This window comes from Oryctolagus cuniculus, chromosome 3 (assembly GCF_964237555.1).
Source record: "Oryctolagus cuniculus chromosome 3, mOryCun1.1, whole genome shotgun sequence".
NCBI classification, from domain to species: Eukaryota; Metazoa; Chordata; class Mammalia; order Lagomorpha; family Leporidae; genus Oryctolagus; species Oryctolagus cuniculus.
This window is the reverse complement of record NC_091434.1, coordinates 113,575,495-113,601,254: the sequence shown is the minus strand read 5'-3', so window position 1 is coordinate 113,601,254 and position 25,760 is coordinate 113,575,495. Positions and strand designations below refer to the sequence as shown.

The window sequence follows — 25,760 nt, the reverse complement described above, 5'->3', positions numbered from 1 at the left end:
GTAATTTTCCAATCCTTAGCTTGTTTGACCTTCAGTGCCTCACCACCACTAATAATTCCATCTTCTGGTTTCCATGGCTACTTCCTCATGATAGGTCTTAGTAAATGCTCAGTAAATACTTATTAAATCAATGAAGGAATAAATGTAACTTCATGGGTTCACAAAAAGGTGAAAAATAAAGTAAAAAGAGGCATTTTGGACTATTTATTAAATGAAAAAGTGTGCCAATAGCAATCTACTGAGGATATTGTTTAACTTGTAATTTTCCCCTCACTTCTTTAATCTTAACATTCTTGAGGATAAATGCAATGTCCATTTATTCTATAAAACATCTTAGATTCCTTAGTCCTCTTAGGCTTAATTCTATTTATAATTACATTTATTATCTGAAAAGATATTTTCATACCTCTGTTTACCATGCTCTGAATAGTTCCTTCCTCTCCTAAACAATTCTTAATAGTTTATCACCCCCACTAAGTTGGAAACAACCAAAACATAGAAACATTTATTCCTCTTCATATTCTCATATAATGACTGAAATATATATGTGCCTCAGAGCTGAGGGCTGAATCTCAAAAACTCCGTTAAAAATATGAGCACATAAAATATTGTAAATCATTTAGACACAGTAGTTCCATTATCCATATATAGAAATATTTGGAAGTGAGAGTCATGCTTTTTTTCTATTAAATATAGTGAATCCTTAATGGGAACTTTTAAAGATGTGAATATGACAACTGTTAACATTACCTTCATTTAACAAAATTTAAGTTTTGTACACATTTTTATTTATATATTTTATTTGAATAGGGAAGAGAGAGGGAGGTAGAGCAGACAGAAAGATCTCTCACCCACCAGTTCATTTTGCAAATTTCCACCACAGCCAGGGCTGGGCCAGACTGAATACAGGACCAGGAATTCAATTGTGGTTTCCCACATGGTGGCAAAGACCAAATTACTTGAGGCATTACCTGCTGTCTACCAGGGTGCACATTAGCAGGAAGCTGGAATTAGAAGCAGACACAGGATTTGTACACAGGCACTCTGATATGGGATATGTATTTTCCAGTTGTTGTCTAAATAACTAGGGCAAATGCCTACATCCAAATGTTTTCTTTTAACAAAATTTTGATTTGATATTTAGTTATATTGCCCATTTAAAAGAAATGATTTATATGAATAGCATAAGATGTGCAAATAATGAAAACGATCTTCAATTTGAGTGTTTTTCAAACTTTATCAACCCTTTTAAATGTATTTATGTATATTATATATATACATACATAAATATATATATATATGTATGGTTTTATTCTCCATGGGAACTGAATATTCCTCATGCTAGTAGTAGAAGCATAGAAGCTTAAAATGACACTTTCAATGACTTCATATTGACTATGTTTGGGAGAAATAGCCACACTCACAGGTTGGCCTGATTCTAGCACGATTAAGCCATGTCCCTAAAATGTGTTATAAAAACATATTATTGTATTATATGTTATACCTTCTCTCATCATTTTCCATATTTACAGAAAGTAAAATCACAATTTAAAAAAAAAATTGATGTTATGTGTTACTTTCTGAGTCTCCCACATATGCTAATGTAGATTTTGATTGATTTCTGTAAAGCAATAAAAAGGAATAGAACTGCAGATCACATGAATTCTCCAGGTGGTATCAGTGTGTTTTGACAAGCACATTGAAGGGAAATGAAAAGGTCTGGAGTCTGGGAGCTCACAAGAAAAGCAAAGTGACAATGGGAGATTAAGGTGCATCTAAGGTTCTTGAAGCTCAGGTTGGGAATGACAGCCAAAATGTTGAGAAAAATCAAGAACTTCTGACTTGCTTAAGTGCCACTGCCAAATGTCAACAATAACTCTGGTACAGTTACTTCACCTTGAAATGAAAGAATTGAATTGTGTAGGTGTTAGGGTTCGAAACCTTTGACTGAGGAAACAGATGAGCCAAATCTGATGGTTTAGGCCTGAAAATGTGCATTGTGTCTTAAGGAATAATGAAAAGCATCCCACTGTAACAAGTGGAGTAGCCTAGGGAAAGGGAGACACCTATTCAATTGCTAACTCTGCTGTTCATTAGACCTGTCCATGTCACTAACCTTGCCTGAGCCTTGATTTTTTAGTAAGTGGTTATATTCCCTAGTATTGTGAGGATTAAATCACATACCTACATGGAATTTCTTATTATCCCTTGATCAAGGGAGCCATAAATATTGAATTTAATCTGCGTGGCACAAACTATATGTTTTCCAGTTCGCTTTTGGAATGCATCAGACTTGCAGTTTAGCATCAAAGTTTTTGTTATCTGTCTCTTTCCATCTCCAACATGATATTCACTCTCAGCCTAAATGTATAGAATATTATTCTCTAATTAAGATAATTATCTTACTTGTCAGAAAATAGTCTCTAATTTCTTGCCTTAAAATGTTATTGAGTGGAGCTGACACTGTAGCATAGTAGGTTAAACCTCTGCCTGGGGTGCCGGCATTCCATAGGGATATCAGTCCATTTCTCAGCTGCTCGTCTTCCCATCCAGCTCTCTGCTTATGGCCTGGAAAAGATAGAAGATGGCCCAAGTACTTGGGCCCCTGAACCCATGTGGGAGACCTGAAAGAGGTTCCTGATTCCTGGTTTCGAATTGGCGCAGCTCTGGCCGTTGAGGACATTTAGGGAGTTAAGCAGCTGATGGAAGACCTTTCTCTCTGTTTCTCCCTCCCTCTTCTGTAACTCTGCCTCTCAAGTAAATAAATAAATAAATCTTAAATAACGTCCTTGAGTATGTAATTCCCATAACATATATGAAGCCTTCCCATTAGGACAGAGGCCCAAGTTGTCTTGAACAGGGATCACATCACAAAACTAGACTCAGTCTACATTTAGTATACTCCGCTTAACCTACCAGTTCACTGATATTGAGGATCACATTGTGCTGCCCAATGTTGCATGCTAGCCATCTGTAAAATGTTCACGTTCTAGTTACTTATTCCTCTTCCCCATGAAAATCTACTATTCTTTGCTAATATTCACTCAGTGTCTGCCACCACTATGTATCAATGACCTACAGCAGTAGCCAGAATCATTCTTGACTTCTCAAGCACTCCATCTCTTTAGCCACCAATCCATATCTATTTTTGGCATCATTAATTTTAGAATTTCCTCCTCCTGCTGTGTGATTTTAGTTCCATTGCTTACGATGTCCTGTTAGAGCAAAGAACATCCTTTTTAGCTACTCAGTGCTCTTTTCTAGTCAATTGCAACTTCACACCACAACCCACCGGATCAATTTTATGGGAGAGCTAATCTCTTCAATCCATTTTTCTATCTTCAAAAAGTTCTTGGAAAAGGCTGTACTATGAAAAAACTAAGCACAGACTTCAAAAAATATTATGCATCAATAAAAATGTAGCTTTTCATTTCATTTTCTACAAACTTTATTAAGTGCTTTTTTTCTAGTAGAAAATAATTGAAACTGCAGATCCCTGTTTAAGTCACTTTCCCTTAGTTCTTACTGTCTACTAGTGTCTAATTTTATGCTTCACTAATATTAAGTAGAGTTTAGTTTCCCTGGCATATGCTATGCTGCTTAATCCTTCTATGGTTTTTGCAAGCCATTACTTCAACTTGGTCTTTTCTTGCTTATGTCTTCTCAGGTGTTTTTTTTTTTTTTATTTTTAAGGCTCAACTCAAGATTTCTCCTTTAGGAAAAGGTTTGTCATCTCCTAGAACAGTCTGTCTTATTGCTTTGTCATTCCTGAGAATCCTTGTTTCCTGCATTGCAACTACTTAGCACACTGCATGGATAGTTTGTCTTTATCTGCAGGGATCCTACACAGTGCCAACAACTTTTTGACGATAAAGGGTATGCTTCTGTCTCTATGCTTCTCTAGGTTAGGGCATCACTTAGTTTCTATTACCCAGCTTCCCAGAATTACTTAAGTTTCAAATTTGTTCCCCATTTGCTTTTCCAATTCAGTAGACCATGCCAGACCTCTCCAACAATTCATCTTTTTGAAATAGGAAAGTCACAGCAAGCTTCAGTCACATTAATCAAAAATCATAATTACCTATTTGTGCATTTCTTTAGATATAAACTTTTCATAGCATAACTATCACTGATAATACATAATGGTTCTTACAATTCCTTAAATTGAGATTTAGCCTCTAAAAGTCTTTTATTATTTACTGTTGGTTGGTAAGAAGAAATATATTACAAAGTATGTAAGTATGCACATACATAAATATTTCAGGACCATGACATCTTTCCTTATTAAAATAGCTCCACCTAGCAAAATATTTCACTTGAATGTAAGGTCCTCAGAGCTATTGTTTTCATTGCCTGCTCTTTGTTGGGACCTAGATAAATATATATAATGTAGTAGATCTTTTTTTTAACTTTTATTTAGTAAATATAAATTTTCAAAGTACAGTTTATGGATAACAATGGCTTTTCCCCCCCATAACTTCCCTCCCACTAGCACCCCTCCCATATCCTGCTCCCTATCCCATTCCATTCACATCAAGATTCATTTTCAATTATCTTTATATACAGAAGATCAATTCAGTATATATTAAGTAAAGATTTCATCAGTTTGCACCCACACAGAAACACAGAGTGTAAAATATTGTTTGAGTACTAGTTATAACATTACTTCACATCGGACAACACATTAAGGACAGATCCCACATGAGGAGTAGTACACAGTGACTCCTGTTGTTGACTTAACAATTTGACACTCTTGTGTATGGTGTCAGTAATCTCCCTAGGCTCTAGTCATGAGTTGCCAAGGCTATGGAAGCCTTTTGAGTTCACTGACTTCAATCTTATTCAGACAGGGTCATAGTCAAAGTGAAAGTTACCTCCTCCCTTCAGAGAAAGGTACCTCCTTCTTTGATGGCCCCTTTCTTTCCACTGGGATCTCACTCTCAGAGATCTTTCATTTAGGTCTTCTTTTTTTTCCCAGAGTGTCTTGGCTTTCCATGCCTAAAATACTCTCATGGGCTCTTCAGCCAGATCTGAATGCCTTAAGGGCTGATTCTGAGGCCAGAGTGCTATTTAGGACATCTGCCATTCTATGAGTCTGCTGTGTATCCCACTTCCCATGTTGGATCGTTCTCTCCCTTTTTGATTCTATCAGTTGGTATTAGCAGACACTAGTCTTGTTTGTGTGATCCCTTTGACTCTTAGACCTATCAGTGTGATCAATTGTGAACTGAAACTGATCACTTGGACTAGTGAGATGGCATTGGTACATGCAATCTTGATTGGATTATATTGGAATCCCCTGGCACATTTCTAACTCCACCATTTGGGGCAAGTCCGATTGAGCATGTCCCAAATTGTACATCTCTTTCCTCTCTTATTCCCACTCTTATATTTAACAGGGATCACTTTTCAGTTAAAATTTAAACACCTAAGAATAATTGTGTGTTAATCACAGAGTTCAACCAATAGTACTAGAACAAAAAAAAATACTAAAATGGATAAAGTATTGCATTGTACATCAACAGTCAGGACAAGAGCTGATCAAGTCACTGTTTCTCATAGTGTCCATTTCACTTCAACAGGTTTCCTCTTTGGTGCTCAGCTAGTTGTCACTGATCAGGGAGAACATATGATACTTGTCTCTTTGGGACTGGCTTAATTCACTCAGCATAATATTTTCCAGATTCCTCCATCTTGTTGCAAATGACCGGGTTTCAATATTCACTGAGTGAGGGAATGAATTGATCTACATGATTCACCTACCTTACAAGATGATAAATACAGAACATGAAGTAGAGAGACTGCATTTACTACTACGGATTTCCTTGGTGATTCTTAACTTATAATTTGAAATTAAATAGACTCACTTAAAATCCTGATATATTTTGTTTAGATCCGTTGCAGTCTTGAACTTAAGCTTTGTGTTTTTACCAGAATCTATATCCAAAACTCAGCTGATAATTGGTACATGATCAAAAACAGATATTTTCATGACCCAATATATTTATATGCACTCACTTATTACTAGAACTCTATTCAATCATTGTTGAAAATAACATTTTAGGAGTCCTTTATTTTTCTATGTGATAGCTTTTAAAATGTTATAGAATGCCTCTATGAGGATGTCTCAAATCAAATGAATTTCATGCATGCAAAAAAAGTTGTTTATTTTCCAGATAGTCAAAAAATTCAGCATCTAATTTGAGAGTGATGTAAGGTGATCATTCACTTTCATTAGTTCATCAAAAATAAACTCCTTGTAACCTCAACAACACACACAAACACACACACCCTAAAGGAATAACAGAAGTAAATGTAAAGTACAAACAAACCATGAGCACATACAAAGATATGAAAGCCTGAATGATATCTTGAGGGGAAATGAGGAAAAGAAATAGTGCTGTAAATATTATTTTATAATGAACAATTTTTAATAAAATGTGTAAAAATGATCATTTGTATCCTTTGAAACTAAATCTGTTCAACTCACCTTCATATAACCAGTCAGCAATGCCATTAAAAATAATTCCTTCTTTCCCAGAAGATGTCAATCTCAGTGAACTGCTCTTTATATCAGGTTGATAGTAGATATTATTTTCAAAAATATAAATCTAGATCAGGAGGCATATGAAAAAGTACAAAAAACTCAACATGTTAGGATACCGTTAATAAACTTTCCTGTTACACAATGATCACAGACTAGCTACATGTTTTACTTGTTTGCTTTCAAACTGGTTCCACACATATTTGTATTATTTTCAAATATTAATGGCTGTTTCTCTCCCTATCATGTCAACATCAGGTTATCATTTGGGAATCATGTGGCAATTGACATTGTTTTTTTATTTCATATTTTCAGCAACAATGTTTCATCTACTTAAACATCTCTCTGCCACACAACAAAATAGATTTGACTTTAGGACAAACTATTACAAACTCAAGAGGTTGAGAGCTGAAAACAGTACACCATTTTAATAATGGATAACTAACCAAAAAGCTCCAATCTGGGGCATTTACAACTGCAAAGATGTATTTGGTGATGGACATAGTAATCTTTAGAGAATCTGATGCTATGCAGTTTGACACACAGAATCACCAATGACAAGAAATTATAATAAATGTCCTTTATGCTAGTAAGTGGAGCATAGATCCCAATGCACCAATATCCTTGGTAACTCCTTTTTAAATAGTAAGGCAATAATCATAACCTTTTGCCTAAGAGCTGAAGAGTTCTCATTTGAATGCAATGGCAAGTTTTCCAAAACAATATCAATAACAACAGCTCCACAACAAAAAGCAGCAATAAAAAAAAATAAACAGTATTGGTCTACACAAAAGGATGTGCCTTTGAGATAAATAATTCCAGATAAAATTGTAAATCATACATATCCTCCCATATAATCACATTTCTTCCATACTGGGGGAGGCAGAATATTTTCTATTTAGATCAAATGTTTTACTACAAAGGTGAAAGGTGGCCTAATGCCCATATTTTCAGAATGTTACAGAGTAATTACATAATACCAAACACAGAAAGCACAAGAATTTTCAAAACAATTAACTCTGTAATTATAAGGTCCTAGATATTTAAACAATAGTGTGCATGGTGAAAAATATAATATTAATATCCAGAAAATTTCATATATATACATATATATATATATATATATATGAAAGAGAGAATTTACTTAAAGTCAGCATTACAGAGACAGAGAAGGCGGGGGGAGAGGCAGAGAGAGGGGGATCTTCCATCTACTTGTTCATTCCCCAAATGGCTTCAATAGCTAGGGCTGGGCCATGATGAAGCGAGGAGCCTGCCACTCTTTCTGGGTTTCTTGTATGGGTAGCAGGATCCCAAATACTTCTGATTTTCCAGGCACATTAGCAGGAAGCTGGATTGGAAATGGAGCAGCTTGTCTCAAACAGGCACCCATATGGAATAGCAACATCACAGGTGATAGCTTAATCCTCTGTGCCACAAAGCTGGCTCCTGATATTCTGTTTTGATTCTGGTGATATGGCAGGCATTCACTGGTGGGTGTATCTAATTAGTAATTCCACCCTTATAACACAGTTCTTTATATTACAGGTAAGAGTGCCAACATCAGAATAAAAATGTTGGGGGACAAAAAACAGAAACCATTTATATAGTAGGGTGTTTTGTAAAGCATGGGCCTTACAATCAGGCAAACTAAATTCAAAATACTAAATTTAATGATTTTTGTGAGTTTGTAATATTTCTAAATCTGTCTTCTCCTTTATAAAATGTACATAGGATTCACATGTACCTTGCAGAACTGTTGAGAATAAATGAGATAGATGATGATTGTAGAATATATAAAATGTGTGTCTGTTACTAAAAGCAAAGCTGACTTCACACAAGATAAGTTAAGCTTTCAGTAGGCAATAAACTATAAATCAAAATAAAACCTTTACAGTTTCAATGAATAAATAATCCCAAAATATTGGTCAGTGGCATAACATGTATTATGAGCAGTATTAGAATGGTAGTAGCAGTAGTGGGAAGAGGTCAAAGAGGAGGCAGAAGAGTCGCATTAACAAATAATATTTAATGTTTTCACTTCAGTTACCATGTGTGTACCACACACCCTTAACAAGACTCCTGAGTAAGAACAGTACAGATCATCCACACTAAGGCTATTCAAGTACATGTAGCTATTGTTAGGAGTGAGGGATGATGTCACCAAAGTAATAGGGTCCCAATCCTCAGAGAAAAAACTCTAACTCAAAATAATTAATAAAACCCCCACGACTTCAGCAGATGTATAAATTATCCAACACTATTGACCAGTAATTACATTTATATTTGAAGAACAGATTGGATGATATTCAGAATCCATATGAAACTGACATCTGCTCCAATGTAAAAGAACAAGCAGTATTGAATCAGAATTTTAATGACATTCCATGAAAACCTGCAATACCAGAGAATGTCCACGAGATCTTTCCTCGAGTGAACACAAAATTAGTGGCTGCTTTGATAACAATGTATATTTATAATCTCCTAACTCCTTGTTAATTATCAATGTTTTGGATTGAATTGTATTTATGTCAATTATAAACTCCAACTACTGCCTTATCAATCTGATGACTGCATATTATGTTCACGGAAATGCATATTAAGAAAAAAAGAAACAACTATAATCGATTTCAAAATTTTGTGCACTGATGCAAATATATCTAATTCCATGTTCCATGAACTTTTCAAAGGATCTTTATACTTACTTGTACTAACTACCCAGGCACACTGATGAAGTTAAATAGTATTCAAATCACAACCATCAGGAGCAGTAACTGGATATAAATCACATTGGAAATATGACAAACATTAATGTCATTTATCCAAAGTTACTATTTAACGGCCATTATCATTTGATACCATTGTTCAATTCCTTCCATGAGCCTCTTAACCAGCATAACAAATAGAAATAAAGAGCAACTTAATTTTTTAAAAAGATCTATTTTATTTATTTGAATGACAGAATTAGAGAGAGAGGTAGAGACAGAGAGAGAGAGAGGTATTCCATTAGAAGATTCCCTCCCTAAATGGCTCTACTCTCAGAGCTGGGCCAATCCAAAGCCAGGAGCTTTTTCCAGGTCTCCAACATGGGTGCAGGGCCCCAAGGACTTGGGCCATCCTCCACTGCTTTCCCACATGCAATAGCAGGGAGCTGGTTTGGAATTGGAGCAGCGGGACTAGAAACAGCGCCCACATGGAATGTTGGAGCTGCAGGCCAGGATTTTAACCCACTGAGTCACAGCATTGGTACCGCAATTAGATCTTTAACTCTTTAATTCACAAAGCAGGCCAACTATCCAGGCTTTCAACTTCAATGGTCTTAATCTACCCACCAAGCAATTCAAATTTTGTAAGGTCACCAAGAAGGGAAACAGAAGGAAACGAGATACTATATGCTGAATTACTCTACTTGGCAATATTTGATAAGTGCCCCAAGAAATTCTAATTAATGTGTTAGCTGATATCACACATGATTAAGTGATTGGATACATTATGTATTCTTTCCAAGCAGAAGGCTTTAAGGGCCACTTTACCACTTTTTCTACCTCTTTCCAAAACTATCTGCAGTGCTTCAAGATGCTAGACATCCAAAAATCCCGGTACCCTTTTTTGTGGAGTGAGGAGATGCTGAGCAGATCACCGCAGCCAACTGGTAGTGGGCATTATATGTTGAAAGTCATTAAGACTTGGGAGATAAGAGTAATCATAATGTAAATCAGCTTACTGTGACAGGTTCAACTAGTGACAATGGCAGAAACAATCTCAGAATAGCATACTATCACAAACTTTTCACTTGCTTCAATGAAAAAATATCAAAATACATAAAATAGAACATTAGCTCTATTTTAGCAAAACTATTACTGAAAAGCTATTCCACCCTCACTGATGGGTGATTTTCAAAAAAAATTACTTTCGAAAACTCTGAATCATTAGGTTATTTCCATTTAAAGCTAGTGTTATATCACAACAGGTTAAGCTGTCACCTGTATTGCTGGCACCTAATATCAGAGCACCTGTTCAAGTCTCTGCTTCCCTTCTAGCTCCCTGCTAATGCAACTGAGAAATAAGCAGATAATAGTTCAAGTATTTGGGACCCTGCCACCCACATGAGAGACTCACATGGAGTTTCTGGTCCTAGCTTCAGCCTTGAGCCCTGTCTGTTGTGGCCATTTGGGGAGTGAATCAGAGGACAGAAAATCTCATTATCTATCTCTCCCTTCCACTGGTGTCAAATTGCCTTTCAATAAATCGATACTTAAAAAACGTATCTCCTTGTTTGTAATGGTATCACAGGTTCTATAAAGTTAAAGTGGAATTAATATTATAATTGGGTGCCCTTTACTACTACTTACTTTTTGGGAAAATATTATAATTAACCCACTATCTGAGATAACAACTAGTTCTTGGCAACTATTGTTCCTCTGTTGGATTCTATGAATTTGACTATTTTAGATTCCACATAGAAGTGGAATATACAATATTTTTCTTTCTTTGGCTTGCTTATTTCAGTTAGCATGATGTCCTCAAGGCTCATCAATATTGCTGCATATTGAAAAATACCCTTATATTTAAATGCTCAATAGCTTTTCATTCTATGTTTTTAGCAGTTTCTTTATCCATTCATCTACAGATAGACATTTAAGTTGTTTCCGCACCTCAGCTATTGTGAATAGTATTGTAGTGAACACAGGAGTGCTAATATCTCTTTGAGATCCTGCTTTAAATTTGATTCATTATGTACTCAGAATTGGGATTGATAAATCATAAAGTAGTTTTATTTGTTACTTTTTGGGGAATGTCCAAAGTGTTTTGCCAACCATCTGTACCAGTTTATATTCCAACCAGTAATCAATGAATTTTTCTATATACTCACCAAGACTCCTTTCTCTCATTTTTTATAATATCTATACTGACAAGTATGAGTTGATATCTCATTGTCATTTTGATTTACATTTCCCCGACAATCAGTGACTGCATTTATGCTTGTATAAAAATTATGCAAGTTAGTACATGTATGAATGAAGTGCTAACATTAATTTCAGTGAAAACAAAGATTATAGTGTTATAGAATATCTGGTATATTGGCTGGATGAGTGGCATTGTTGGTTTATTTACTTTTGGAACTGATGACAATAAGAGTGTTTTCCTAGCCTAGGGCAGGGTTTTTCAAACTTGGCTCTATTGACATTTAAGACCAGGTAATTTTTATGTGGAGGATGGCCTTCTGCAAGCAGAATGTTTAGCAGGATCCTGGCTTCTACACATAAGATGCCAGTAGTATTTCTATCCCACAGTGATGACAAAAATGTGTCTAGATTTTTCCATATGTTCCTTGGAGATTGGGGTGGGTTGGGGCAAGGGCCACCTCCACTAGAGAACTATTGATTCAGAGGAAAATGAATTCTTTGCATGAACAACTTTAATAAATGAAATAATTCAATAACTTATTTCCCAAAGTTACTTTGTAACTTGTTGTTTCAAAGCATCCTTCTAAGTGTCCCTGAGATTACAAAGGCTTTTAATGTATAGCACCGATCTTCAAAAACATTGTAATTTATGGTTCAGTATTGTGGCACAGAGGGTTAAACTGCTGCCTGAGACATCAGTTTGAGTCCTAGCTGCTCTGCTTCCAATCCAGCTTCCTGAGAATATGATTGGTAAAGCAGCAAACTATGGCGAAGAACTTGGATCACTGCCGTCCACGTGGGAGATGTAGATGGAGTTCCTGGCTTCTGGCTTTGGCCTGGACTAGCCCCAGCTGTTGTGGCCATTTGGGGAGTGTACCAGTGGATGGAAAACCTCTCTGTGGCTCTCTCCATTCTCTCTCTTTCATTCTGTATTTTGAATAAATAAACAACAAAAATCTTTTAAAAAATAAACATAACATTATCTTTTTGTATGAGAAATAGGCATGAAAACTTCCAAAACCCAAGAAAGAGAAAGCACAGATTGCAGGTCTTAGCACAAGTGGCATGGCTGAGTAGCAGGGAACTGGTTCATAAAGACTTTTAAGAGATGCTAAGTTTACATAATGAAAGACAAAGAGTGATTCCATGGGCTTAGGAAGGTAGGGAGGAACAAATTCCAGGCTGCAGGAATAGAATAAGCTAAAGCCAACAACTATGAAATATTTTAAGAACAGTTATCTAGGCTAAGAGCACTTCTCTATATACCATGATTGCTCTAAAGATCAAGCCAGTGCCAAATCAGAGAGCAACCCGAGTGCTCAGTCAAAACCTTTGAACCTAACTTCTTCAGTAATTGATAACTTTTAATTGTTATGATCGAATGAATGATCTGATCAACTTTTAGGAAAATAATTGGTAGAAATTAAAGAATGGATGGTGGAAATGGGAGACTGCTGGCAGATGGGTAACTCAAATATTCTGCTTAATAAGAATGATTAGTTGGACCGGCGCCACAGCTCACTAGGCTAATCCTCTGCCTGTGGTGTAGTCCCTGTTGGGGCGCCGGATTCTGTCCCGGTTGCCCTTCTTCCAGGCCAGCTCTCTGCTGTTTCCCGGGAGTGCAGTGGAGGATGGCCCAAGTGCTTGGGCCCTGCACCTGCATGGGAGACCAGGAGAAGCACCTGGCTCCTGGCTTCGGATCGGTGCAACGCGCCGGCCATAGCGGCACTTCAGGGGTGAACCACAGGAAAAAGGAAGACTTTCTCTCTCTCTCTCTCTCTCTCTCTCTCTCTCTCTTTCTCTTTCTCTTTCTCTTTCTCTCTCTATCTCTCACTGACTAACTCTGCCTGTCAAAAAAAAAAAATAATAAGAATGATTAGTGTCAAATGAAGTCATTATTCCTAGTATGTATAGTCTACAATGTTTGCAAATCCTAATAGTCATGCTTAGCATCAGTCACTTGAATCCTTCTAAACTTCATCTGCCATAGGTAATCATTGTAGCATTTCTTTATGGCACTGGTTGTATATCCTTCACATAATTTGTAGCTCTCACCTTTTGCCTTCTGTGATAGTTCCTGAACATCCAGAAAACCATTACTGCAGCTCCTTTTAGTTCCCAGTACATCAGCCATACTCCAGCAGCCCCACACTCCCTTGTACAAGCCCGGCTCCCAATTCTGTGGGAATCTTAGGTCTTTCATTTTACTAGGAATAAATTTCAGTTTTCTACTAGGCCAGTGGATCAATTTCTTTAAGAATTCATACAAAACATTGTTTATAGCCGTGGTCTATATTCCAACCAAACTAGGATATTTTTGTTTTATTTGTTAAACTTCCTATTTGTTCAAGTATTAAGCCTTTTTATTGTAACTGTAAACTATGTTATCTCAAAAACTAAACAACAAAAAGAAAAGGAGAAAAAAAGAAGGTGGGAGGTAGAAAGGGGGAGGGAGGGAAGTAGGGTTGTTGGAAGGAAAGGAATATCATTATGTTCCTAACGTAGTATCTAAATTACATTGAATCTGCTAAAAACTAATTAGAATTTAAAATAAAAAATTCAAAAAGCATTCATATTAGAATAAACTATTTTTATTAAAATGAATTCAATATAATATTATTTTGCAAACAAATGAGACATGAAAATTATGCAGTAATTTAGAAAAATAGAAGAAAACAATATTTTAAAAATTAAAAGTTTCATCATGTAGAGAATAATTATATACACAAGGTTTCTATAAACAAAAGATGTGGCAACAAGCCATGTTCAATCTCCTCATGTACAAAAAATGTTGCAAGATAAATTTAAATTTTTAACAAATAAAAATTCTTGGAATATTTAGACATATTCCCTTAGCAGATCTAGTTCCTTTGAATAATGAAGAAAATGCTTCCTGCTCTAAGCAGTATGTTACACTTCAGGAAACATTTGGAAAAATTACTCATCACAGCCTTGATGTCTTTATTTTGATTTACACAACTTAGATTCTCTGATAAAACAACAGATTATGAACTCAGAAACCAAAAACAGCATTTTTGTTAAGAATTAAAATGAAAGAGAGCTAATAGTACCAAGGATATAAAGCAAATAAAACTCTTTTGCACAACAAGTGAAAGAGAAAATTTGTACATTTTGTAAAAGTCATTAATAAGGCAGAACATATGTGTAACTGTATGATTGAGCAACAATAATCCAAGGAATATATGTAACCAAAATCTGTATGATATCTATCTATCTATCTATCTATCTACCTATATCAGCCCACAAAAAGGCTCATAGAATTGCTATATGTTTTACTGTATGTATGCTAAAATAAAGCGAAAGGAAAAATATACAGAATTTCTATTGATATTTCTAAGTCACTTAATATATTATTATATAAATTTCTTATCAATGTTTTGCTGAAAACCACAATGCAGCACTCAACTTTATTCTTCTTATAAAACTATGTTCCCTAATTTGCCTGATGTAATAAATGATATGTGTCCATTTGTATAATGCAAAGTAAAACTATGAGCACAAGTTAAATGGTTTGATTGCCTTTGGCATTTGGCCTTAAACAAATCTCTTTGCTGGTTATAAATGCTGCTTTCACTTCTCTACAGGACCATCTCCTGGATACAGAACAACTCATTCAAATCATTCTTGTCACCTTTGCATCAGTACCTGACATTCTAGAAATAGAATCACTATCAGGGAGCTCTCATCCCTTGACATTTGCAATTATTCATATCAGGAAGCCCTTTCAAAGAGTTCTTACTCCTTAAAACCTTTACAGAACATTGTACATTTTCAAAGAAGTGAAATATATTCCTCTGTTTTAAATTCATAATTATGTAAGTCACTTCCCAGTCCCAATGCCTTATCTTACATCCATGCTTTTTCAGGAGACAAATGGATTCCAGATAAGAGTTAGTAAAAGAACAGCTCTAGTCAATGAAATGTAATAGCTGTCTCTTGGTTACCTCAGTTCTCAAAAATCATTTAGCCTAAGAGAAGACGTTAATAAAAATATTTAAAACCCAAAGAAATAAACTGAAACCTATGGATGGTGAATAGTCACCGACACTATTAGTAGTATACAAAATTTCCTTAGATATTGATTTTTTTTTTTTTTTGACAGGTAGAGTTAAGCAGTGAGAGACAGAGACAGAGAGTAAGGTCTTCTTTCCATTGGATCAACCCACAAATGGCTGCCACAGCCAGCACACTGCGCCGATCCGAAGCCAGGAGCCAGGTGCTTCCTCCTGGTCTCCTATGCGGGTGCAGGGCCCAAGCACTAGGGCCATCCTCCACTGCACTCCTGGGCCACAGCAGATTGCTGGACTGGAAGAAGAGCAACCTGGACAGAATCCAGTGCCCCAACCGGGACTAGAAACCGGGGTGCTGGAGCCGAAGGTGGAGGATTAGCCAAGTGAGCTGCAGCGCCGCCCAGGTATTGATTTTTGTGACAAAGCGCTAGAACCTGATAATGCCCAATCATCATGTATCTGTTTACTCTTCTACCCTCCATTCTTCTTTTTACTTTTAAAGGAGAAATCGTAATGCCTAATATAAGTCATGTCATTAGAATCCAAAATAGAAAATAAAAGCAAAATTTTGAGTATTGAGAAAACACATAAAAGGAGCTATATGTTGATCTACATGAAAATGGTTTTATCTCAAAGATAACTATTTTTTCAATAACTTACATAAAAATGGGATTCATCTCAGAGAGACATGGTATCTAGTCCTAGAAATACCAATTGCTTTTGTAATATTTTGGGAATGACTTTACTTAACCTATCTTCAATTCCCTCACTTGTAAAAGAATAATGTTAACACTTCATTTTTAATGTTCAAAGTAATGAAAACCAGGTCATGTTTATTGGTTGGTATACCTACACATAGATATTCATTTTTAATACTTGAAGCAGGAAGTAATTGGCTACAAAAGACACAAATTTAAAAGAACCAAATTCTTATCCAGCTATCCCAACAAGAAGCATTATGTATTTGAAGGAGATAAGTTAATGACCCTTCTCCCTGTTTTTTTTATATCAGCTACACACCATACATGCTTTTCTCTTCTTTGGCCACTCAGCATCTGACATCTCTTCCCATTTTGAAGGAGCCTTGTACTATGTGAGTTTGGTGGGAAGTAGAGGTCAGTCTCCATTCCTAAGGATAATAAGCCAGATATAATATTCCTAGGACACTCTTCCATCTAGGACTCTGAATCTTGAGAGCTTGAAGGTGTGGTTTAGAAATTTTTTGCAAGGGGGGCCAGTGCTGTGGCATAGCTAAAGCCGCTGCCTGCAGTGCCAGCATCCCATACAGGTGCCGGTTAAAGTCCTGGCTGATCCACTTCTGATCCAGCTCTCTGCTATGGGCTGGGAAATTAGTGGAAGATGGCCCAAGCCCCTGCACCTGTGTGGGAGACCTGGAAGAAGCTCCTGGTTCCTGGCTTCGGATCGGTGCAGCTCCAGACGTTGTAGTCAATTGGGGGGTGAACCAGCGGATGAAAAATCTGTTTCTCTTTCTCTGTCTCTCCTTCTCTCTGTGTGTAACTCTGACTTTCAAATAAATAAATAAATCTTTAAAGAGAAATTATTTGCAAGAACCTCAGTAGATTCTCATGGGTGAGCCAGAGGCGCACCAACATGACCTTGTAGTTGCAGCAGCTGAATCAGATTTGCCTGAACACATTCTCTTGTTCAAATACCTGGCTCCTCATAACTCATAACTCATAACTCATTTTCCAGTCCTGGAGTTTAAACTTCTCATTGGTTCTGAACACCTTTCAGATACATTTTGTAATAGATCCACTTTCCCTTGAAGTGAGCCTCAGCCACTTTTGTTGCTCCCAGGAATTGCTAATTTGCAGGTGGCATGCCTCAGATCAGCCTTTATACCTCCTAGGTAAGAGGATCCCTCCCTCTCCTTTGTGTTAGGAGTGAGCTCAATTAACCCCTTTCTTCTCAGCTAGCTCTACACCCTCTCATTTAACCATAAATTAGCAAAAAAGTATACTGCATATGAACTTTAGCATCCAATGTTAAAATAGTTTGTTTTTCCATTTGTATTGCAACTACTTTTATTTCAAATGGGTCTCCAAAGTGTTTTTTTTTTTTTTTTTTAAAGATTCCATGAAAGAGGGTTGAGGATGACTGGAAGAAATTCTCATATGCTTATCAATGGGTTTGTGCCTAATGCTTTCCAGTTTATGGCCATGTTGATAAGAGAACAAATTGAAAAATGCAGAAGGTGGAACCAGGCTTGGCTATCTCCCATGCACATTTTCCCACAGCTCTAGACTCTTTATTCAACCTCTTGCAATTTTATGGCATCCTTGGCCACAAATGAAGAAGTACAGCTTTTTTTTTTTTTTCAACACAGAAGAATCCAAATGTTTTTTGTCATATGCTTTAAAAACACTGGATAACAGTAATATAATCCTAGGGAAGTAGATTTGGTAATGAAATGTTTATGTCCAGAATTAATTTGTTTATTCTAGTTTACATTCTTATAAGCTTAAATTTAACTGAACCAATGATGAGCTGAGGATGAGAACAATTAAATTCAAGCATAACTTAGGATCTACAAAAAAACATTTGGAATGTTTTCTAAGTTTTCGAAAAATTTTTCTTTCAGATTTATTTATTTTATTTGAGAGACAGAAAAATACAAAGAAGAGAACTCCCATTAACTAGTTCACTCCCCAAATGCCAGCAACCCCCAAGACTAAGCCAGGAACTCAATTTAAATCCCCCACATGGATGATAGGAACTCAGTTCCTTGGAATATCACTTGTGCCTCCCAGAGTCAGCATTACAGGAAGCTGGAGTCAGGAGTTGGAACTCGATACTGAACCAGGGACTACAACATAGGACTCAGGTTTCTTAACTACTAGACCAAATGCATGTCCTCTTTTCCTGTAGATTTTCCTCCCTGTGAAATTATATACAATTTGCTATTTCTGGTGTTTCAGTTAACCTGTTACAATGGGGTACTATTATGTCTGTTTAATTGAAACAAAATATACCGTAATGACTTTGTTTACGGAATGAAAAGAACATAGGAGGGTTTTTTTAAAGCTAATTTCAGATTGTTTAGTAATTTATGTTTGCTTTTTTTGCTAAACATTATTCATTTCCTTCCTTCTCATTCTCATTGGCATCCATCCAGTAAGGCAACTAAGCAGAATATTTCTGCCAGTGCTTTCACTATGATATGGTTCCTATAAAAAAAAAAGAGCCTGTAAGACTCTACATTCCATAAACAAGAGAGATCAAATTTGCATGCTGAAATTCTCAGTAAAGCCAGCAGTTTAGGATATATTTTTTAATTCACTTACAATTTCTATCATATTAAATCTCATCTACTTGACATTACACAAATATGGATTAATGTATTTATCTGCTTGTTTCTTAGAAAAGACACTGACACAGAAAACAGAAAAAAAGCTTCCTTAAATAGAATAGGTAAGTAAACTTCCTAATAAAATAACGCTTCTATCAATTGCTGATGTCAAATGATAAGGTAAATTCTACAATATTTAAAGAAACATATTTTTATCTCTTATTGTACAAAGTTTAAAGATGAAAGAAGAGAGAAGTGAAATAGTGGTGGGAGGGAATACATGGAGGCGTAGCAGCTGTAACTTTCACCCCTTCCTTTTCAGTTTTACTGCAGTCTTCATGTGCAACATTTCTGTGATACAGGGACTAAGTCATTGCTCCACTGATGAAGAATTTGGGTGAAAATGAAAAAGATTTAATAAATTTAGAAAATAGCTTATTTCTATAATATAGCAAAGCCCAAAGGTTTAAGGAATCTTTGTTTCTAGTTTCATAGGGGGACACAAAGAGAGAAACAGAGAGAGAAACAGAAACAGATTTACTCCCTCTATGAGCAGGAAACAGAAACGCAATCCAGGTCACCCACAAAAGCTGCAGGGACCCAACTTCTGTCATTTTGAACAGGATTTAACAAATTATGGTACGTGAACAAAATTCATTCTGTCCCTGTTTTTGTGTATTCTATAAGCTAAAGATTGTTTTTGTAGAGGAACATTTGCAGTTGAACAAATGACAAGGAATGCTTAGTTAAAACAAAACTTTTTATTCTGTTTCCAAATATTTGTTTATTTATTTATTTATGTGAAATAAAGAATGAGAGAGACAGACAGACATAGGGATAGGCACAGGGATAGTACCTGAGCCATCACCTCTTTCTCTCAGGATGTGCATTAGTAGGATGGTGGATCTGAGGCAGGGGCATGACTCCATTCCAGGCATTCCAATAGGAGATATGGATGCCCCAAGTGGCAACCTAACCAACTGCATTGCAATACTTGCCTCTGTTTCTTATTTACAGATTTGCATTATAAGGCATTGTACTTAATTATTGTTTTACTTTGAATTACTCAAATTTTATTTACTGTCATGATAAATGAACATGTTATTCTTGATTCTGTCATTTTTCCTGTAAAGCCAAAAATATTTACTTCCTGGTCTGTTATAGAAAATGTTTGCTGACCCTGAGAAACAGTGCATTCAAAAATTAACAGTTTCAGGGGCCAGCGCTGTGGCGTATAGGGTAAAGCTGCCGCCTGCAGATTCAGCATCCATATGGGTGCTGGTTCGAGTCCCAGCTGCTCCACTTCCAATCCAGCTCTCTGCTATGGCCTGGGAAAGCAGTAGAAGACGGCCCAAGTCCTTGGACCCCTGCACCCTTATGGGGAAAACTTGGAAGAAGCTCCTGGTTCCTGGTTTTGGATCAGCACGGATCTGGCTATTGCAGTCATCAGGGAGTGAACCAGTAGTTGGAAAAACTCTCTCTCTCTCTCTCTCTCTCTCTCTCTCTCCTTCTCTCTCCTTGTAACACTTTCAAATAAATAAATAAATCTTTAAGTTAAAAAATTAACAGTTTGTGGGCCAGCACAGTGATGTAGCGGGTAAAATTGCCACCTGCAGTGCCAGCATCCCATATGGGAACTAGCTCTAGTCCCAACTGCTCCACTTCCAATCCATCTCTCTCCTATGGCCTGGGAAAGCAGTAGAAGATGGCCCAAGTCCTTGGACCCCTGCACCTGCATGGGAGACCTGGAGGAAGCTCCTGGTTCCTGGCTCTGGATTGGTGCAGGTCTGGCCATTGCAGCCAACTGGGGAGTGAACCAGCCAATGGAAAACATTTTCTCTTTCTCTTTCTCTTAGTCTTTCTTTCTCTTTCTCTTTCTCTCTCTCTCTCTCTCTCTCTCTCTCTCTCTCTCTCCCTTTTCCATCCTCCAATTCTCCCTCCTTCTCTCCCTCTCCCTCTCTCCAAGCCTCTGCCTCTCTGTAACTCTTTCAAATAAATAAACAACTCTTTAAAAACAATTAACAGTTTCTATTTTCATTTTTTTTAAACTCAAGACACTTCAAAGTTTTTCCAATTTCATTGTGAATATCTGGAAATCAAAATATTATATTGAATTTTGCAAAATCATTGTTTAAAATTAGAATATCCAGTGCATTAGGATTCTAGGAAAAGCTCTTAAAATACATTTTAAAATACATCCTATTTAGAAAAATGAATGGTATATGCATTATAATGTGCAACCTTAAGTATCAATTATTTTCACAGCTTGCAAATTGCATAATAGTTCTCCTAAGATGTGGGTCAATTCTATGTCGCCAAAGCACAGTGATAATAATGAATTTCATCTCATGGACTAATTTTAATCTCTTGATCTACTGGCCCTCCTCAGATGCCCATTTTCTAATCAAAATCCACACAAATAATTCTTTTCCACATCATTTACAAACTATGCAAATTTTCATACCCCCCCCACACATAAGGAATTAGGACTTCAAATACGGATAAGAGGGACAGCAATATCTGAAGCAATCTCCCTCTACCCAAATAAATCTACCCTACATAACCCTGCTACAGGATCCTTTAACTGCTTTTTGAGATGCAAAAGATTCCAGAATGACTCTCAATTCACATTCCCAGTAAATATGTAGCATGGAATTCTGAGACAGCCAAGCTAATCCAATTCTTAGTGTAGTCTTAATTTTCTTTTTTTTTTTAAACATTATACATCAAATCTTACCTGATATTCTTTGCAAACAAAACTTTTACCCTGTAAAGTCTCTCTTTCTTTTACCACAAATGTATGCATGCCAATTCCAAACCCCAAATCAAAAAACCAAGACTCAAAGAAAGCAAATCCTCTATTCCTCCCTTAAAAAACATGTGCTTACCCAGCACCATCCCCTTGTTACTGCGCTATACACATTCCAGTTGTGCACAAAATCTTTCTTGACTTATCCTCTCTGTCTCTCCAATTTCAATGTCTCAGCAGTTGTTTAATTTCACTCCAACTGAATCCCCAGTGTGACTTACACATTACAGATTCTAAAAACAAACCTCTTTGTTCTTTAAAAACTCAAGTACTATTTTTTACAGGAAACATTTCCCACATTTTATGAACTAAATTATTGAGAGTTATGACCTTTGGGAATAATGCAGGCTATCAGGGAAACTGAATTACTTGATAAATATTTTATTAACTGCATGATTAAAACTGGATTTGATACCAAGAGAATACACTTTATTTCTTAGTAATAGGAACAAAAAAGAACCAAAACCTCAAAAGCTTCTAATCTTCTGGAAAAAATGGCAGCAATTTTATACTGTAAATCATTTAGGAGACACTTTCTTAATGATTTATTTCTAATTTTCAAATGTATCAGAAATAAAAATGTAATAAAAGGCATGAACCCTATTTATGAATGTATAATTTTGCTGATTGGTGTTTCATGGCTCAAAATAAACTATATATCTATTATGTACCCTTACACTCTAAAATTATTGACCTGACAATCTGATCATCATCAGTCAACTAACAATCTGAGGTATTTGTGTCGGGGGTTCACTGAACATCTTGAGTATTTATGTGTGGCTTTCATGAAATTTTAGAATTTATGGTTATTATTTCCTCAAATGGTTCCTTCTACATACTCTTCTCTATTTCTAAAATTCCAGGTACACATATTAGACCATTTCCAGCCTAGTAGTCCCTGGGGTTCTGGCCATTTTTCTTTTTGTTTTCTTTTTTTTAAAGATTTATTTATTTATTTGAAAGTCAGAGATACACAGAGAGAGGAGAGGCAGAGAGAGAGAGAGGTCTTCCATCCAATGGTTCACTCCCCAATTGGCTGCAGCAGCCAGAGCTGCGCCAATCCGAAGCAGGAGCTAGGAGCTTCTTCCCGGTCTCCCATGCGGGTGCAAAGGTCCAAGGACTTGGGCCATCTTCTACTGCTTTCCCAGGCCATAGCAGAGAGCTGGATTGGAAGAGGAGCAGCCGAGACTAGAACCGGTGCCCATATGGGATGCCGGCGCTTCAGGCCAGGGCGTTAACCACTGCGCCAGAGCACCGGCCCCTTTTCTTCCTTTTTTTAAGATATATCTAGGGACTGCATTGTGGTATAGCAGGTAAAGCAGCCATCTGAAATGCTGGCATCCCAAATGGGCACCAGTTTGTGTCCCGGATGCTCCACTTCTGATATAGCTCCCTGTTGAAGACCAGTGAAACATAGCAGTGATGGCTCAAGTACTTGGGCCCCTGTCACTCATATGGGAGACCTGTATGAAAGTCCTGGCCATAGCAACTACTTGGGGATTGAAGCTTCAGGTGGAAGATTTGTGTCTCTGTTATTCTTAAAAAAAAAAAAAAAAAAAGATTTATTGTATTTATTTGAAAGGCAGAGTGAAAGAGAAAGAGACCGAGTGAGAGAGAGAGAGAGAGAGAGAGCAAGTGAGATAGAGGATAGAGAGGTATCTTCTATCCTCTGGTTCAGTCCCAAATGGCCATAAAGGGTGGGGCTGGGCAGAAGCCAAGAGCTTTATCAAGGTCTTCCACAGGACACAGGGACCTTCTTTCCCAGGCATATTATCAGGGAGCTGGACAAGAAAACGGAGCAGCCAGGACAGGAGCTGCTAGCCACCAGGCAGTGGCTTAACCCACTATGCAGCACTGCTAACACCATCAGCCTTTTTTCTTCCTAACCTTGTCACCATTTTTCCTATTAAGTGATATATACTGATCCAGGTATCACCAACTCTCCTCTGCCATTTCCTTTTTGTTCTTAATCAATTCTTTATTTTAGATAGTATTAGTATTCTGAAAAGGTACATTTTCCTTTTTACTATTTTGAGCATATATAAATATAAAATATACTATATATTAGAGAGATAATAGATAAATAAATGCAGATGGGAAGAGAATGAAATAAACAGAGGGTAGATATATTCTAATATCTGGTATATACACATGATTATATGGATCCCTTATGCATTTGTTATTTGATTCACAGGGAATACACTAGAACAGCAGCCTTAAAGACTATACCTAAAGGGTCAGCATTGCGGTGTAGTTGGTAAAGGAGCCGTGTGCAATGCCAGCCTCCCATATGTGTGCCAGTTCAAGACCTGGGTGCCCCACTTCCAATCCAGCTTCTGGCTAATGCTCCTTGGAAAGCAGTGGAAGATGGTCCATGTTCTTGGGTCCCTGCACCCATGCAAGAGACCAGGAAGAAGCTCCTGGCTGCTGGCTTCTATCTGGCTCAATCCCAGCCATTGGGGTCATCTGGGGAGTGAACCAGTGGATGGAAGATCTCTCTGAGTTCTTCTCTCTGTAACTCTACCATTCAAATAAATAAAATAAATCTAAAAAAATAAAGACTATACCTCAAACAGGCATCTATGTTTCGATCTAGTTGGAAAGTTGGCTGGGTTGTTTCATACCCCTCATTGTACCTCTTCCCTAACTCTCCCAGAGTCATCCTCACCTTCTGGCAGTGGCAGGTACCCAGGAGCCCTTCTCTTGCTCCTACATGAAAGACAGTGGGTTTCCTGGCATAGATCTTTCCTACCCTGAGTCCCTCTCAACTGTAATAGTCCTTAGGATAAAGCTCAAAGCAAAACAAAAAATGGTGAACCCATATTTTGCCAGTCATTTTTATCAATTTTACTGCCTTCCAAAATTGCTACTGTTTAGACTCTACACTCCTTATACAGCATTTTTGTTTGTTATTTTGGATTTAAAAATATAAAAACAGGGACCAGCAGCATGGCAAGGCAAGTTGATGGGCCACCTGCAATGCCAACATAACATATCGGTGCTGGTTTGGGACCTGGCTTCTCCACTTCCAATCCAGCTCCCTAGTAACATGCCTGGGAAGGTAGCAGAAAATGGCCCAAATGCTTGAGTCAGTTTTCCCATGTGGGAGATCCAGAAGAAGCTCTGGGCTCCTGGCCTTGGCTTGGCACAGCCCCAGACATTGCATCCATTTGGGAAGTTAACCAGTAGATGGATGGTTTCTCTCTCTCTCTCTCTCTCTCTCTCTCTCTCTCTCTGAATTCCACCCCCTCAACCTTTCAAATAAGTAAATAAGTCAACTTTAAAAATTAAGTAAAAATTAAAAATAAAAACAAACTATTTTATCTAGAGTGTAAAGATTAATTCACATGAAAAATTAGGTTGCTAGCAAATGCTATTCCATATCAGAATTGGAAAACCATTTATTCAAATTTGGTCACAATTTTTTAATTGAAGACTGCTGTACTGAATAGTTACACTGTACATAAGTTCTCTACATTTCCCCAAATCTACTAATTTGTACTTGCTTGGAATCCTTTCCTGGCTCTGGGGGACGTTTTACGCCTTGTTCCTCAGAGATCACCATTTAGACTAGCTGATGAACAGTATCAGAAAAGCTGGGCTTTTCTTTTCATATTTTCACTTTCCTTGTTATTCTTAAGGAGGAGAGCCAGAGAAGAGCTCCTCTGTCACACATTGAAAAACCGCCCACAGTTATTTCCGACATGAAGAACCCTGGCATTAATGCACAGCAAGTCTCCCTCAGGGAGTTCTCTGCAAGCCATTTAATACAGCACAGTAAATCACCTAAATACTGAATTCTCCCTAATTGGGATATTTTCATCCTAGACATTGTGTAAGTGGTTCACATTTGGTAGTAGACATTATTCTAATCTTATCTCTTTAAAGTTTTGTTTAGACTGCTAACTGAATATAACTTGACATTGTTGTAGGACAACCTGTGTGGTCAAATGGATGAACAATAGCTATGTAAGGGCTTAATTGCAACGAAACAGGAAAGCCTAATATTTATGAGCTTTCACTGATTATCATCTGCATTGTTATTTCACTCAAATGATTTGCTTTGCAGGTTCTATCTAAAATGTTGAGTGCATTGGATTATGTATGATATAGATTTACATTTCAAAATCTACAATCCTTGAATTCTATGGTTGTTACTCTA

General features: G+C 36.9%; 1 protein-coding gene across 4 annotated transcripts in view; it reads right to left on the bottom strand.

Moving 5' to 3' along the window:
• DPP10 (dipeptidyl peptidase like 10) overlaps positions 1–25,760 on the bottom strand; it is a 1,559,001-nt gene that overhangs the window by 103,442 nt on the left and 1,429,799 nt on the right. For all 4 annotated transcript variants that reach the window (XM_051849637.2, XM_051849636.2, XM_051849638.2 and 1 more), the window contains exon 8: positions 6,491–6,611. In XM_051849637.2, the coding sequence (XP_051705597.1) occupies positions 6,491–6,611 (121 nt within the window). The remainder of the gene's footprint in view (positions 1–6,490; positions 6,612–25,760) is intronic.